This window comes from Eptatretus burgeri, chromosome 17, assembly GCF_056783735.1.
Source record: "Eptatretus burgeri isolate ZD-2024b chromosome 17, Ebu_testis_v1, whole genome shotgun sequence".
Taxonomy (NCBI): domain Eukaryota; kingdom Metazoa; phylum Chordata; class Myxini; order Myxiniformes; family Myxinidae; genus Eptatretus; species Eptatretus burgeri.
In genome coordinates this window covers 35185528-35201194 of record NC_140977.1, presented here as the reverse complement: position 1 = coordinate 35201194, position 15667 = coordinate 35185528, and the positions used below count along the sequence as shown (strand labels likewise).

At 42.0% G+C, this 15667-nt stretch overlaps 1 protein-coding gene and 1 long non-coding RNA gene across 2 annotated transcripts in view; one reads left to right on the top strand and one right to left on the bottom strand.

Annotated features, from left to right (window-relative positions):
• The window catches only part of LOC147009723 (protein sidekick-2-like), a 956293-nt gene that overhangs the window by 33033 nt on the left and 907593 nt on the right, over positions 1-15667 (bottom strand). The window contains exons 40-43 of the mRNA XM_085861602.1: positions 13831-13956; positions 9256-9420; positions 8033-8170; positions 3218-3356 (exon numbers count right to left, since the gene is read on the bottom strand). Of these exons, the coding sequence (XP_085717728.1) occupies positions 3218-3356; positions 8033-8170; positions 9256-9420; positions 13831-13956 (568 nt within the window). The remainder of the gene's footprint in view (positions 1-3217; positions 3357-8032; positions 8171-9255; positions 9421-13830; positions 13957-15667) is intronic.
• LOC147009725 (uncharacterized) overlaps positions 1-15667 on the top strand; it is a 138459-nt gene that overhangs the window by 15865 nt on the left and 106927 nt on the right. The window lies entirely within an intron of this gene.

Genomic DNA, 15667 nt, shown 5'->3' with positions numbered 1-15667 from the left:
AATTAACACCTCTGTTTCACAGTACCAAAATACCTCTCACACTTTGGAACTGCTCGAGGGTATGAGAAATAAAGGGAGGTGTTTTTGTTGCAGCTCCTTGATCGGGTAGAGATGAATTGGACGTTGTTAATTTGCTTGAAAATGCAAGGTGCGGTCCAAGGCTACATTTCCACATACCGTGTATGTTTTGCGATGGTGTGCTTACCGTAACGTATTACATTGTATTTCTCACGACAAGATTGCAAGCTGCAGGGCTCAAAGCAATGTGTGAGCTCCTGGCATGACTCAAAACATTTCTTTATTTGTTTGCATTTCTCTGACTCCTGTCGGCTCTCATTAAGGCGAAAGGACGAGTTATGTGGATTGAGATGGGAGTGGTTCAAATTTGACCTTCACCTGTTTTCCAAGAAATTTATCTTTTATAATGTTGGTAACAGATACCCACTGTCATGTGTTTTGTGAAAATCGAAGATGACAGCAAGTGGGATAACAAATAGGGTGTAACAGCGAAGAACTATGAAATATCTCACCAACAAAAACGTCAAGCATGTTGAAATTTTGATGATTGGCTGCATAATATGTTGATGATTGCCTGTCAAAAGACATTCCTATGAAAGAGACTTTTGGAAGCAAGACATTTTTGAGAGATGAGGCTCTGGTGAATGATGTCCCACACTGGCTTTGTACACATCCAATATAATTATGCATGGAATACTGTACTTGTGAAAGCTTCCATTCTGATGAGGCAAGTGAGTCCAAGGATGGGGATTACCTTGAAAAGTAATGCAGGCATCATTTTTAATTCACCAAAGGTTAGAGGTATAAATAAATAAGTCCAGGTCAAATTTGATCAAGTTCATTTTTGGCTCATGTCTTGTATATAATGTGAATTGTAGATTCGGTTTGAGCCAAATGAGAATTTACTTTGAACAAACTGCCAAAAGTTCACAATCAAACTGAACATTGTTCACTTTGAACACGACAGCTTGCATCTGGTGAACAGTGTTTGGGTTGACCTTTGATTGTCCAGCAATTGCGAACACGAACTTGTGCAAATCCAAGACTTGTCCAAATGCGAACTTTGAACATTTTCTGTGTTCATTCCAAGCATATTCTCAGTATACATACATGTACATGCATACACATCACAAATTTGTCCTGGGTGGGAGCTGCGTACTGGACACCATGCCAAACAAACGTTGAAGGTTGGTTCTGGAGGTGTGTCCTGCCAAATGCCGCTCTCATGTCTACTGGTCTAACTTGGAGATCCTGGCCATTCCCACAGAGTATACCCCCATCCCTGCCCCAACATAAATACAAAGGAAAGAAATCGATGGTGTAAGGCAAGGGTTCTCAACATGGGTTAATTACCCCAAAGGGGGGCAATTTGGAATATCCAGGGGGGCAATGGAAGCCGGCCAAAAATATATTTTAAAAAAATCTCGCTTTCAAATCACAAATCCCTCTTCTTCTTCTTCTTCTTCCGGCTGCTCCCGTTAGGGGTCGCCACAGCAGATCATCAGTATGATCCGCATCGTGATTTGGCACATGTTTTATGCCGGATGCCCTTCCTGACGCAACCCTGGTCGCTTCTTACGACACAGGGATATGGTACACCTATTTTAACTAGGGTATACACCGGCCCAGTACACTGGTACTCATTTCGCCGACCTCGGAAGGATGACAGGCTGAGTCAACCCCCTGGTGTATTAATTCAGTGGCCCAACGGGGCTTGAACTCAGTACCTTTTGGATCCCAAGCCGCTGCCCTTACCACTGCGCCAACACCAGGCTTTTTTCAAATCACAAATCCCAATGGCCTATAATTACCTCCGCCACAGAAGGTGGATGGAGGTTATGCTTTCACCTCTGTCTGTCTGTCTGTGAGCAGGATATCTCGAAAGGTTATGGATGGATTTAGACGAAACTTGGTGGACAAGGATGACTTTATTTGATTTTCGTTAAGGTCCGGATGCAGGTCCGGCCTATCAGTGGAATACAGAACACAAACTGTTCAGCCTGGCGGAGGTATGCGCTCTACTGAGTACCATTCTAGTTTTTCTTTTGCAATAAAGCTCATGAGAGAATGATGAAAGTTGAGAGGACGTCCAAAAAAGACATGGATTGAATATGTCAAAAATATGGAATGTTTGGGTTTGCACGAAACTTATGCAGATAGATCCGTAGGAAGGAATGTAATCATTCCACCAACCTACCGAAAAAGGGGGAAATGATCATAAAATGTTTGTTGTTGTTGTTCTTGTCATCTTACATTTATTTTGCATATTTGCATTAAGGAGAGTATCTGAAGGTTCCATTCATTTTTATCAAAGCTCATGTGACCGAGCACCCATCTTAACAAGAGTCTACCCACATAACCGTTTAAGCTTTGCCTCTCAGTTTCATAATCTGCGCACAAATGTATCATTCTTTCCCCACAATAAAGCAACTCAGTCGGTTGCACAACGATTGTTTTTCAGGTTCAAACACCATGAAGATGGATTACAAAAACCCATCAGTTATTCTAAAACTGTCCACAGTGAGATGCATGATCTTAGCACGAACAGCCCATTAGATTGTACACTGGTCCTATATGTTCATTCACTACTATGTAGAGGTTCATTTTTTTAAACTCTAATGTGGCATCAACGTATTACGTATATATATATATATATATATATATATATATATATATATATATATATATATATATATTTATTGAGAGGCTGTCGAGGGTGGACCGAGAATTTTTCTTTTTTCTTGAATTTAGGATCCGAGCAGTTTGAGCTGTGGGATCGCCAAAGAGGCAAATCCTTTGCTGAAAAAAAATCACCTGCTCCCTGAGAAGGACCAATGAGCACTACCAGACAATACACAATACCCACATATTTGAATGTTTGTGGGTTTGAGATACCTCAGCAATCCTTTTAATAGTGGTCCATGTGTACTGTCTTTTCAAGAGCCAAATTCTAAACTACCACCTGTTGGCCAAATCTGGTGGTAGACACTATGCCCCTGGCTTCAACTCTTTAAGCCAGAAAACATCTTGAATCGACCAACAAGGTTGTCTGTGACATTTTAGAACTCATTGGAAATTATATGATCAATTCAAATAGTCTTCTCATCACACAACTTCAATCTCAGCTGTCTTCACATACATCACAATCTTTCCAGATCACTCTTCCCTGCATTATATAACCCATCATGGTCCGGCTCACCTGTTGGGCAGAGTGTTGCTCCGGCCAAAAGAATGTTTGGGGGGCAGCCTGCGCTCACTCAGTTCGAGGCTGGCAGTGAAGCGTTCGTCGAGGCTCACCATTTCTTCTTGTGCCAGGCCAGGAACCTTTCCAACAACACCTGCATCAACAATCATCGAAATCAATCACAACCTGTCTTTGTTCATTGTTAAGAATACATGGTCAAGATTTTTAGATTTTTCGTAACACATCGTTCAATCTGATTTTCTAATCTATTGAAAACATTCTCCAGTTGCCTCTGAGTAATCTCATGAATTTCATTTGTGATCATAACCCTAAGTTCATCCAAAGAATGTGGTTTTGATGAGTAAACGACAGTTTTACATCGACCCATAAAATATAGTCCAATGGGGATAGGTCAGGCAAACGAGGTTGCCAAGCAATTGGTCCACTTGTCTGGGAAGACCTCATTCAAGAACCGTCGCACATTCGAAGAATAGTGGCAGGTAACCTCGCCTTGCTGTTGCAAGGTGATATGTGAAATATTTAATCGTCAATTTTTAGGAACAAATCAATTATCCAGCATTGTAAAGTAACGTTCACCACTGACTGTTGCTTCTTCCCCCAAAAATAAAAGGACCAATGATGCGTGACTCTGAGAGAACATCAGAGACTGGTTTTTGGTGAGTCTCTTTAATGTTGCCAGACTTCCTGAGGTTTTTCTGCCCTTCAAATGTGGTAATTGTGGTGCTTGACTGATGAAGAAGTTTCCACATCAGAGAATGTCAACTCTTCAAGTAACCCAGGGGGAATCGTGGCTTTGAGAACAGCAACACCACCACCAACAACAACATTAATAACAACATTAACATTAACAAAAACTGATGAATATGCTTTCTTATAATATTTATAGTTTGTTTCTTTCAAGTGTCCATCAAAAGTTATAAAAGTTCAGAGTTGCTCAACGACTTTATGGACACCCTGTATAATTGGCCTGGAGTTTTGACATGAGCATAACTGTACTGCATTAACTTTCCTATGCAAGAAGGAAATTTGCAGGAGTAAAGCTTTATGTCACTTGATAACTATTAAGGAGCCATGACCTTATTACAACCTTTCTCAGTTCGAGCAGATGACTCATGAAATGCACTGCTTTCGGAGGATGTTGAGCTGTCTTGTTGAAAATAACATTGTTAAAACTCTTGAGCTAGTTTTGTTGCAAACATGATCGAGGCTTGTGGAAGAGCTGGAGTAGAATGGAAAGTTGGAAATGCCAATGAGAGAGAGAGAGCGAGAGAGTGAGAGCGAGAGCGAGAGCGAGAGCGAGAGCGAGAGAGTGAGAGTGAGAGTGAGAGTGAGAGTGAGAGTGAGAGTGAGAGTGAGAGTGAGAGTGAGAGTGAGAGTGAGAGTGAGAGTGAGAGTGAGAGTGAGAGTGAGAGTGAGAGTGAGAGTGAGAGTGAGAGTGAGAGTGAGAGTGAGAGTGAGAGTGAGAGTGAGAGTGAGAGTGAGAGCGAGAGCGAGAGAGAGAGAGAGAGAGAGAGAGAGAGAGAGAGAGAGAGAGAGAGAGAGAGAGGAAAAGAAAAAGACATGGGGGTGATCAAGCTGCACACAAGTTGAATGAAACACAGCAAGAAGAGGAAGGGGAAATCCAGGATGAAATAAAAAAGGGAACAATCCACAGCAAAGAAAGAAAAAGAGGAGGGAGAGGGGTAAATCACAATAACATGGAAAAAAAATGAGGACTTGGGAATGGGTTAATTTGGGGTAGAAGAGACCATGGGTATGGAAAGGAGATGCCCTGAGGTAGTGATGATCAGCTATCTTGAAGCCCTGGAGGGAAGAAATGGACTGAACAGACTGGGGAAGTTGGTTCCACAGCTGAGAGAAAAGAGAAACAATCGAGTGGAGGTAAGCAGTGAGCCTGGATTTTGGGAGTTTATCAAGGAGAGAGTTACTGGCTGACCATGTGCACCCTGCAGATACCTCGGAGGTTCAGAGCAAAGAGAGGGCAGAGGATGCAAGACCAAGAAGGAGGCAGTATAATGTAGAGAGATCACAAACCTGCCTGCAATACGAAAGTAATAAGCCTCGACACTCAGCTTCACCGCAGAAAATCCCAGTGATTTTGAAGGCCTTGCTTTCCATGGCATCAAGAAGGGCAAGGTGTGAGACAGGGGTACCAGCCCAAAGGGGAGAGCAGTACTCTATCAAGCTACGAATTAAGGCCTTGTAGGTTGTCAAACATTCAGACTGGCCAAGGAAACACCTTGCATCATGAAGGATGCCCAGTCAGCAGCAGGATTTGGAGACAATCCTGGAAATATGGTCTGCCCAAGAAAGATCATGGTTGATGGTGAGATCCAAGAGTTTGAGCGACTTTACATCTTCAAGTGGTTAATTTAGAAAGTAGATGAGAGAGTTTGTCAGACGGTCCTTTCGTAAAGACAGGGTGGGAGTATGGGATTTGCCAGGGTTGGAAGACATATTTCAAGTGGTGGACCAGCTCCTGATTCTACCGCAGTCTGTAGAGCGGGAAGAGACTGCTGCTACCTGTCTGAAGGATGAGAAATGATACGGCAGAGGGTGGAGTCCTCAGTAAAGAAATGGGCATGTTTTTCTTTTATTTTTCCATGGAATCAAAAAGATCATCGATGAAGATGAGAAACATGACTGGGCCCAAGGAAGTCAGGGAGCCATGAGAGGAGGTGACCTTGGATGTCATAAGCAGAGCATTTGGCGATCAAGTTAGGATTCCAGACTGTATCAAATGCTCGAGATATGTCCAGAAAGATGGCCTTGATCTCATGTTTGAGATTGAGGACTTCCATCCAAGTTGGGAGAGTGGAAGCAACTTGTCCAAGCAACTGATGATCTGAGATCATGCTGTTGAATAAAAGGAAGGATTTGTTGTCATCTGCAATGACAGCTTCCAAAGCCTTGCTTATAATTTGAAGCAGGTGAATAGGCCTGTAATTAAGAGGATATGCTTTTGCGGTCCCTGCTAGTCAGCTTGGGTGAACTGCCAGACTCTATGGGGCTGAGGCAACTCTCTGACAATATCCAGAGAGATGTTCACTCACACAAGCACATCAGATGATTCTATTGGAGCAGAAGAGGAACGGGAGACGTTTGTCTGAAAATTCATCATTACTAAGTCCAGAAGGGAGGATGTGTCATTTGGAGAAATCCAGGTCAGAAAGTTCACTGATTGGCTGAGGCCCATGGAGTCAGAGAAGTCATTTTCTACAATGCCATGGCTGGTTGAATAGGTATCAACACTCAGTCAATTGGTATGGCAACAGTTGAAATTTCTGCATTGGAGGAAGAAAGAGTTTGGATGGGTGGTTATAATATGATGAATGTTGGCAGAGAGAGAGATATGTAAATGGAGTTGTCCTTGTTCGGAGGAAGGTATAGCACACAGTCAAACAGGATGTGGTTACCGTTGTTGTGGAGGGGAAAGCACAGCCAAAGGTTCTCCTGGGGTGAGGAGGAGGAAGTACACAGATGGTGGAAAATGGAGTTCTTGACATAAACTGCAACCCAGCCATCAGAATGGAGATCAAGCCTGTCTAACCGGAAAAGACAATACTCAGGGAGAGACCCCGAGAAATTGGGGATGCCCTGTGGGAGGAAGTATTCTATTATACAGATAATGTCAGGTTTATCAGCGGCAGCTTGGATAGGGAGATTTCCCTATCAGATAGGGATAGGCATTTGGAGATCATGTTTCCCTCTCTGACAGTAATTTGGTTTGGAGATAATTTGGGAGATCGAGATATATATATATATATATATATATATATATATATATATATATATATATATATATATATATATATATATATATATATATATATATATATATATATATATATATATATATATATATATATATATATAGAGAGAGAGAGAGAGAGAGAGAGAGAGAGAGAGAGAGAGAGAGAGAGAGAGAGAGAGAGAGAGAGAGAGAGAGAGAGAGAGAGAGAGAGAGAGAGAGAGAGAGAGAGAGAGAGAGAGAGAGAGAGAGAGAGAGAGAGAGAGAGAGAGAGAGAGAGAGAGAGAGAGAGAGAGAGAGAGAGAGAGAGAGAGAGAGATATATATATATATATATATATATATATATATATATATATATACATACATATATATATATATATATATATATATATATATATATATACATTAGAATAAATGTAAAGACAAATAATGAGAGAGGATATGACAAACAAGCCAGCAAAAAGCAAAGCGATTTTACAGGCCTCATGCATCATCAGCATATAAAATTATCAAGAAGCTCAAATGACAACCACTGATGTTCAAACACATGATACCCAGACAGGGAACCAGCCTCTGTATTGGATTTTGGATTACCGGTACCTGCAACGCCAGGCATCAGTCCTGTTCAAATGATGCAAATGAATGCACTTGATTTACTAAGTGCCGATCTTAACACCAAAAGTAAGGAATAAGATAGACATTTAATCTTGAGTTACAGGAAAAGGGCAACACTCTTAGTCATTCAGAATTACCTCCTGTAACAAAGGAAGTAAGCAAAAAGGAAGGAGAAAGTCTCGATCAGGGACAGCATATTTACCAGGGCCTTCACCTGCCCATGGTTGAAGGTAGTAAAGTAGAAAGAGGTTGTTGATTCAAGAGTACCATGGTGCAAGGAAACAATGAATATACATGTTTATTGGTTCTGTAATATACAGTATGTAGACACAGTAAAGACTGCGAGCTGAAGTGAAGCCAGGTAAGTGGAACGAGGACGAATCATGGGTGAAGAAACTTCACTGATGGAGACAGATAGATATAAACAAACTTAAGGAATACCTGAGCTGCCTTGACGCTTGTGCTGGCTTTGTCCACGGACAATTAGTACAAAGATGAGCAGAAGAATGAGTAAAAGACCACTCAGAGCCACCACCACAAGGAACCACCACTCGTCATAAAAAGCCACAGCCGACTGAGCTGCAATGACAAGCAAGTGCTGAGGCAACGGTTCATGCGAATATCTCCAACAATTACACTACTTCACCTGAGCATTGCCGAATCAGAGGAGATCTTGCCAAAACAGAGACCCCCCCCATCTACTTTCTCAACAATCCTCTGGAAGAAGTCCTTTCTTTCAAGCTTCTGGGTCTCATTATCTGCCATGATCTTTCCTGGGAAAGCCACATTTGCAACCTCGCCTCCAAAGCCAGTCGCCGACTGGGAATCCTCCATCGTGCAAAGTCCTTCCTCGGCACTCCTGAGCTCCTGACCACTTACAAAGCTTTCGTCCGCAGCCTGATGGAGTTCTGCTCTCCCCTCTGGGCTGGTGCTCCTACCTCTCACCTTTCTCGGCTTCACGCTGTGGAAACCAAGGCATTTCGGATCATTGGTATCGCTCGCGATGAGGCTGAGTCTTTGGGCCTCTCACTCAATCACCACAGGCAGGTTGGTGGTCTTCTGTCTTCCACTGTCCCCTCACTGGTCTCACCCCCCCGCTGTGTCTGCGATTTGTCCCCACCATATTTCCACAGGGCGCTCAAGGTCCGCCAACAACCCCCCAAAACCACCAAAATCACGAATCACTGCTCACCTTCACTCTTTCATTCCTCTTTTTTCCCACCTTTGGAATAAATTCCCTCACTCTGTTCAATCCCATTCTTTCCTCCAGGCCTTCAAAACAGCTGTTCATCACCACCTATCATCCCCCATCCAAATCCTCGATCTTTTCTACCCCCGTTAATGCACCTCAAACCCACCTCCTTCAAATTCTTTGCTTTCCTTCCGAAAAGTCCCTGTAATGTCTATCTTCTATTCCCCATGTTCCCCGCCCTATCCCTCTCCCTTTCACAGATCTCCTAATGTCTCTGTTCCCCACTGTTTTGTCCTTCCCACTCCCGCCCCTCTTGTCTCATGCTCCCCATGCTGTGCATTGTGCATTAGCTCTCATACGAGCCTCGAAAGGGATATACAAAAAGTAAAAAAAATTCTCTGGTTCTAATCGCTACGATTATTTTGTGACCGAGATTTTGGTGGAAGGAATGATAATAATAAGGGTGGAGTACCAGTGAAAGGCTGAGATGGTGGACTTGGTGACCCTGTGCCCGCTCGGTTCATGGCAGACACACGCAGAATGTAGGCGACTCCAGCATGAAGTAGGTTGGACCGGATGGTGTGACCTGTAGCTTGTCGTTCAATTCCATTCACCAAGAGGTCCCACTCTCCACCCTCTATGAGGAAGAAGTGTTGCACTTAGGCTCGTGATGCAAATTTTGAAAGTTGAAGATTTATATTTTGCGTGTGTATTGTTACGTTTGTGGGGAAGGGGTAGTTAGAATAAGGCCTTGGATGCCATGTATGCTTGTGCAGTTGTAGAACTGTCTCTGTATTAGTGTGGGTTTAGAGTAAGGAGTCTTTGGTGTTGCCTGCGAGGGGATGAGTTTGTCTTGTTTAGAGATAACTAGATTAAGGCGTCTCATCTATTCATTCTCTGTGGGTCGGGCTGGGCAGGATGGGAGAGGCAGGGCACATTCCTTCGCACCAACAGAGAGAGATGACCCATCGTTTCCTGTTCAGGATTCATGTTTGTCATCTACTGTGAAGGAAATTATTTAGTTATCTCACAAGGAACAGTCTCCTTGTGTTGCTGGCACACAAATTATGAGGTTCATTTGAGATTTCTTGAGGTTTAACTTTATGGGAATCTAGTTTTACAACTGGTACTGTATGAAGAGGCTCCCTCAAAAAATTATCCGATGATTTATCATGATATTTGATGGAAATATGATTACCTTAGATTAATTATCATTGTAATTAGGAGAAATATTTTTTATTTCAGTTGTGGTAAAATATTCTCAACCTGATGGTTTCTCAATAAAACATTGAAAACGACTGAGAGGTCATTAGGCATATGGAAACAATCTGGTGGAGTCCTCGTACAATCAGACACAACTTATTTGTCTGATGTCCTCATTTCCTTGTCCTTCAAATCTGCATCAGAACTGTTTCATTCAGCAGTCGTGATAACATTGTTCCACTGAATGACAATCGATGATGACAGTTCAAACCCAAATGTTTGTTATGTAACTTCATTGTGTCGTGTTACATCATACCAACACTTATGCCGATGTGTTTTTATCCCTTGTTGTGGGATTATGCTTGTGTGATTTGTGACTGTGTGATGTACGGATTGACTTCGAAAATCCAACTGAAATATCACATTTTTAAATGAGAAAGTCACTGGAGAGATGCCCTGATCAAATTTTAAATTCCCTGCAAGTCATGTGCATGCTCACTGTGGCAGTGGACAGGTGCCAGCACCTCAGCCAAGTATCCAACACGTCCAGGGTAAATGATGATTCATTCCAGCTATTCATAGTTAAACCCCTAAAAGATGGGCATAAATAAATAATGAACTGGGAAACTAACACTGAATTATGCAAAGTTTGGAGGAGATAGAGTTCAAGAGACACAAATTTAGTATGTATATACTTTCCATCGTGAGTATATGCTTTAAAATGGCCGATGTAGTGAGTCGATGCTTTAAAAGGGTTTCTGTAGTGAGTGTGTCGAGGTGGCAACCCATACATCCAGGATTGTGCCCAATAGCCAAGGAGACAGCTTCAGCAGCACCAACGCTCTGCACAGAGTATGGTCCTAATGGATGGATGGATGTAGTGAGTATATCTGTTAAAAGGGATAATTTCCTGAAAGGGGAATCCAAACGCAATTTTTTTTCTTCTGAAAACCATTGAAAATTATTAATTATGGTCCAATGTGAAGGAAAAAAATTTTGAATTTTTTTTACCAATCACAAAGTGTAAAAAACCCCCCGAGAGTGTTGATTTTCCATTTCGCCAGTGACGTCACCTCTGGAACCCACATTGATTCAAATGGAGACTTTCATAGAGAAACAGCATATTTTGAGCTAGGATTCCGATTCTGATTCCACCATCATTAGCCACTCTGAAGGTCCTCAATATGTTGAAACTTATTAGTGGGATTTTGAAAAAACTATTAGAGACAAAATTAATGATGGGAACGCTTATGGGGGAATTATGGAGCCGTCTTGATTTGAGCCTTATGCGAGTGATTCAGACAAAGATGGCAAAGGTGTTCGTGAAGATGAAAACGCCGGTCGCATGTTCAGTGCAGATTGGTAGGTTTTGTTTTTCTGTTCAATTCACGGTCTATAAGGGATTAATTGATAAATCAGTTTAACTACTCCAACACAAACACAGCATGACATGGCATGGACACGGCATGGACGCCGTCCGGGCACACTCAGACACTGCAGACAAAATGGGCATCTAATGCTTTGTACCACCGTCACAGGCTGACTAGGTGTCTTGTATGTTATGGGATCATCCTGTTTCATACTTTCCCCAGACACCATTCGTGTCCTTGCCGTTTGCCGTGTCCTTGCCGTTTGCCATGTCGATGTTCTGCCACAGTGGAGGAGGAATTGGTGCTTGGGGGAAGGTGTGGGGTGATTGTGGGGGTGATGGTTGATGGGGCGAGGCTGTTTCTTCCACTTAATCATGGGTACAACATTCTCTCTCAATCATGGTGGATAAACACATGATCTAGCCATCTCTGTTGTTTCATAATCGTGCTCTGTAGAATGTTTTGAGCATAAAAGCGAAAATTTTGGAGCCAGATACACACGTAGGTATTTCGGACAAACCTTGTCCAATTTCTAGCAAGCTTAAGGTCTTTCGTCCATTGGTGGAGCATGAAACCACTTCGGTTTGTAATACTACAAGCAACAAGGACGCATTGCCTCAGTATATTTGTGGAAAAACAAAAATTATTCGTTGTTTGAGTTAAATTGCACTGTGATGCAACCGGTAGACAGGTCGGATATGGTGGTCGACGTCCTGGTGTGATATCTCGGCTAAGCTTGAAGACGACGAAGATTTAGACATTTAATCACAAAATTACCGACTCTATAATTCGGAAATTGGAAAAAGACATATCATTTATTTCATAGGGTATCAAGGGATAGATTAGTGTCGAGGTGGTCTGAGTGTTTGGGTTGCTCTTTAACGAATATATGCTTTCAAAGGGTTTTCCATAGTGAGTATATCCGTTGAAATGGTTTACCAAGTGAGTGGATCCATTAAAAGGGTTTCTGTTGTGAGTATATACTTTAAAAGGGCCACTGTAATGAGTCGACATTGAAAAGGATTTCTGTGGTGAGTATATCTGTTAAAAGGGTTTCTCAAGTGAGTATGTGCTTTAAAGGGGTTTCCAAAATGAGTATGTGCTTCAAAAGGGTTTCCGTAGTGGGTATGTCCATTAAAAGGGTTTCCTTAATGAGTATATGTTTCAAAAGGGTTTTTCGAGTGAGTATATCTGTTAATGTCCATTGAAAGGGTTTCCTTTATGAGTATATGCTTAAAAAGGGCTTTTTGAGTGAGTATTGGTTCACGAAAAAATATTTTCACGAAAAATATGTGACCACTATATTCGTTATTGTTGTGTGTCTGTCTGTCTGTCTGTCCTGAGCATAGCTCTGTGGGTTTTGATCCGATCCTGATGAAATTTTGGTGGGAGGTTTATATCATGATCTGGTTGAGTTTTCCTGAAAATGGGCGTGGTGTGCCCATTATGGGCGGAACCACGCCCAAAAAACGTGTTTTTAGGGGGTATCCGATTTCAATTTGCATCTTCTCCTCGGGGTTTTGTCGAATCTGACAGGGGTTTTGGTATTTGGTTAGCCCAATGGCACCTGCATAACCCCACAGAGCTAGATTTTTCATTTTAGTCCCAAGGTCAAGGCCACAAGGTCACGAACTAAGAAAATTGCGAATTGTGTTTTTAGGGGGTAGCCGATTTCAATTTGCATCTTCTCCTAGGGGGTTTGTCGAATCTGGCAGGGTTTCGGTAGTTGGTTAGCCCAATGGCAGCTGCATAGCTCCACGGAGCTCGATTTTTCATTTTCGTCCCAAGGTCAAGGTGACAAGGTCACGAACTTCGAAAATTGCGATTTTGACATAAAAATCCATCTTCTCCGAGGGGTTTGTCTAATCTGGCAGGGGTAACCCTAACAGCTTGGTTTCTCTAGTGATGGTATGATTTAAAAGACTTCCGTTATGAGTATGTGCTTTAAAAGGGTTTCCCCAGTGAGTGTATGTTTGAAAGGGTTTCCGTAATGAGTGTATGCTTTAAAGAGTTTCTCTAGTGAGTATGTACTTTAAAAGAGTTTCCTTAGTGAGTATATACATTAAAAGGGTTTCCCGAGTAAGTGTGTAAATTGATAGGATTTCCGTTATGAGTATGTGCTTTAAAATGATTTGTCTATTCAGTGTATACTTTAAAAAGGTTTCCCAAGTGACTGTATGGTTTAAAAGGGTTTCCCAAGTGAGTGTATATATTTAAAAGGGTTTCCCGAGTGAGTTTCTGGTTTAAAAGGGTTTCCCGAGTGAATACATACATTAAAAGGGTTTCCCTTGTGAGTGTATTCTTTAAAAGGGTTTCTCTCGTCAGTATATACATTAGTTGGGTTTCCCTAGTGAGTGTCTACTTTAGAACAGTTTCCCTAGTGAGTGAATCCTTTAAAAGGATTTCCCCAGCCAGTATGTGCTTTTATAGGGTTGCTGTAACGAGTATTTGCTTTAAAAGGGTTCTTATAGTACCAACTGGTCGGGCCTCAATGACATATCCCGTGATGCGACTGTGCCCTGCACTGCCTTTGCTCCACTGTAGCTGCAGGTCTGCTCCGTTCTGAACCACCACCGGACGGCCTGGAGGTCCTGGCGCTCCTGCACGGAAAACAAAGAATCATTCTATCACTATTGTACTCATTCATCAGTTATTTAATTCGTTTTGCCTACACTCGACACATTCATCCAATATGACAATTTTCTACTCACCCATTTATGAGATCAACTCGTTATTAAACACAGTCAATCACTGCCAGGAACATTCTTTCATTACAAAATATTGTTCTTTTTCTCCCCGTACTTCAATATTCAATTTGCAAATCAATTAAATAGTTACTGTGATGCATTCATCTTTCATTTCATCAATCATTCACTCATTAGTGTGTGCTGTCATATTATTCTATTATGACATTCATTATTCCCTTCTCTTTTAAAGTAATTATAACTAATACGCCATTTTCTTTTCGCTTCATTATTCGTCTGCCCCGACATTGGACAATATCATGATAATCTATTTGTCATTGCGCCAATTAAATTCATCAGAGCGGCATCATTCTCTTGTAATTATTGTACAAAAGTCTTTCTTTTGCACTTTCATTGTGGTCTCCTTTGGTATTTTGATCACAGAAGTCACTGAAGCTTTTACTTTTTCATCATCATCTCTCTCTCTCTCTCTCTCTCTCTCTCTCTCTCTCTCTCTCTGCCTCTCTCTCTCTCTGCCTCTCTCTCTCTCTGCCTCTCTCTCTCTCTCTCTCTCTCTCTCTCTCTCTTTCTCTCTTTCTCTCTTTCTCTCTCAATCTCTTTCTCTCTGCTCTTCACTTTCTCTACGCTCGACCTTTGCGTGAAAGCGATCCCCTCAGCTGAAAGAGGGATGCTCGAGTACACTTGAGCATTTCTTGTACGTTTCATGCAGTTGAAGCTTTCGAACAATCCCATGCATTCTTCATGTCCCGTTATAATATAGCTCGCTCTTCTTTTGGATCGCTTGCTCCGATCACATTATGCTTAGAGTACAATTCTTCATCTAAACTCTATAAAAGCCGTTCAACTAAACCTCTTTTCATGTTTTTGTGTTTGAGTGACTATATTCGGTGGCGGGGGGGGGGGGGAACAATATTTTGATGTTTTCGCAGGCAAGGAAGCACAATGCCGAAGCATAAAGCGAATGACATTCTGAGATGTCAAGCTTAACAGCTAAAAAGAACAAGTAACAAGGGCTTCAACATCTGCGCAAACGTACTCTTCAAATACATGTTGCAATCTTGTGTGTACACGGCATCGTCGATGTTCGACATGATTTCACAGAAGATGTCATTGGCATATCAGAACTGCTATTGGTTCTGCAAATATTTGCTGCTGCTCCCAAGCTGTACAGGTGGGGTCGCTGCAGGACATATTTCAGAAGGTACGTTGGACTGATTGTTAATTTTGCTGGCACTTCCTTTGTGTGATTGACCTGGAAGATTACGGTTGAGAAGCCCCTTGATTGTAATATTTCACCACATGCTGAACCACATGTAAGTGGTGGCATGTTCCACAAGAGTGGTTCAAATTTGACCGATGCTTTTGTGTTGGACTAAGCTTGCATATAATCTTGCCAGACAATCACCACCATACTGTGCAGCCAATATGAGACTTTCAGAATGATGTGCGAATGCTAACGAGGCTTTTCACACATGCGCTGCGCGTGTGTTTTCAGTGACTCGATTCTGCTCTCCAGGCACTTTTAACCTCACGTTGCTGGAAAGAAATCTGTAATTCAAAGTCTTTTAAACATAATTTTCAGCTTTTAAATGATAGATTGGTAATT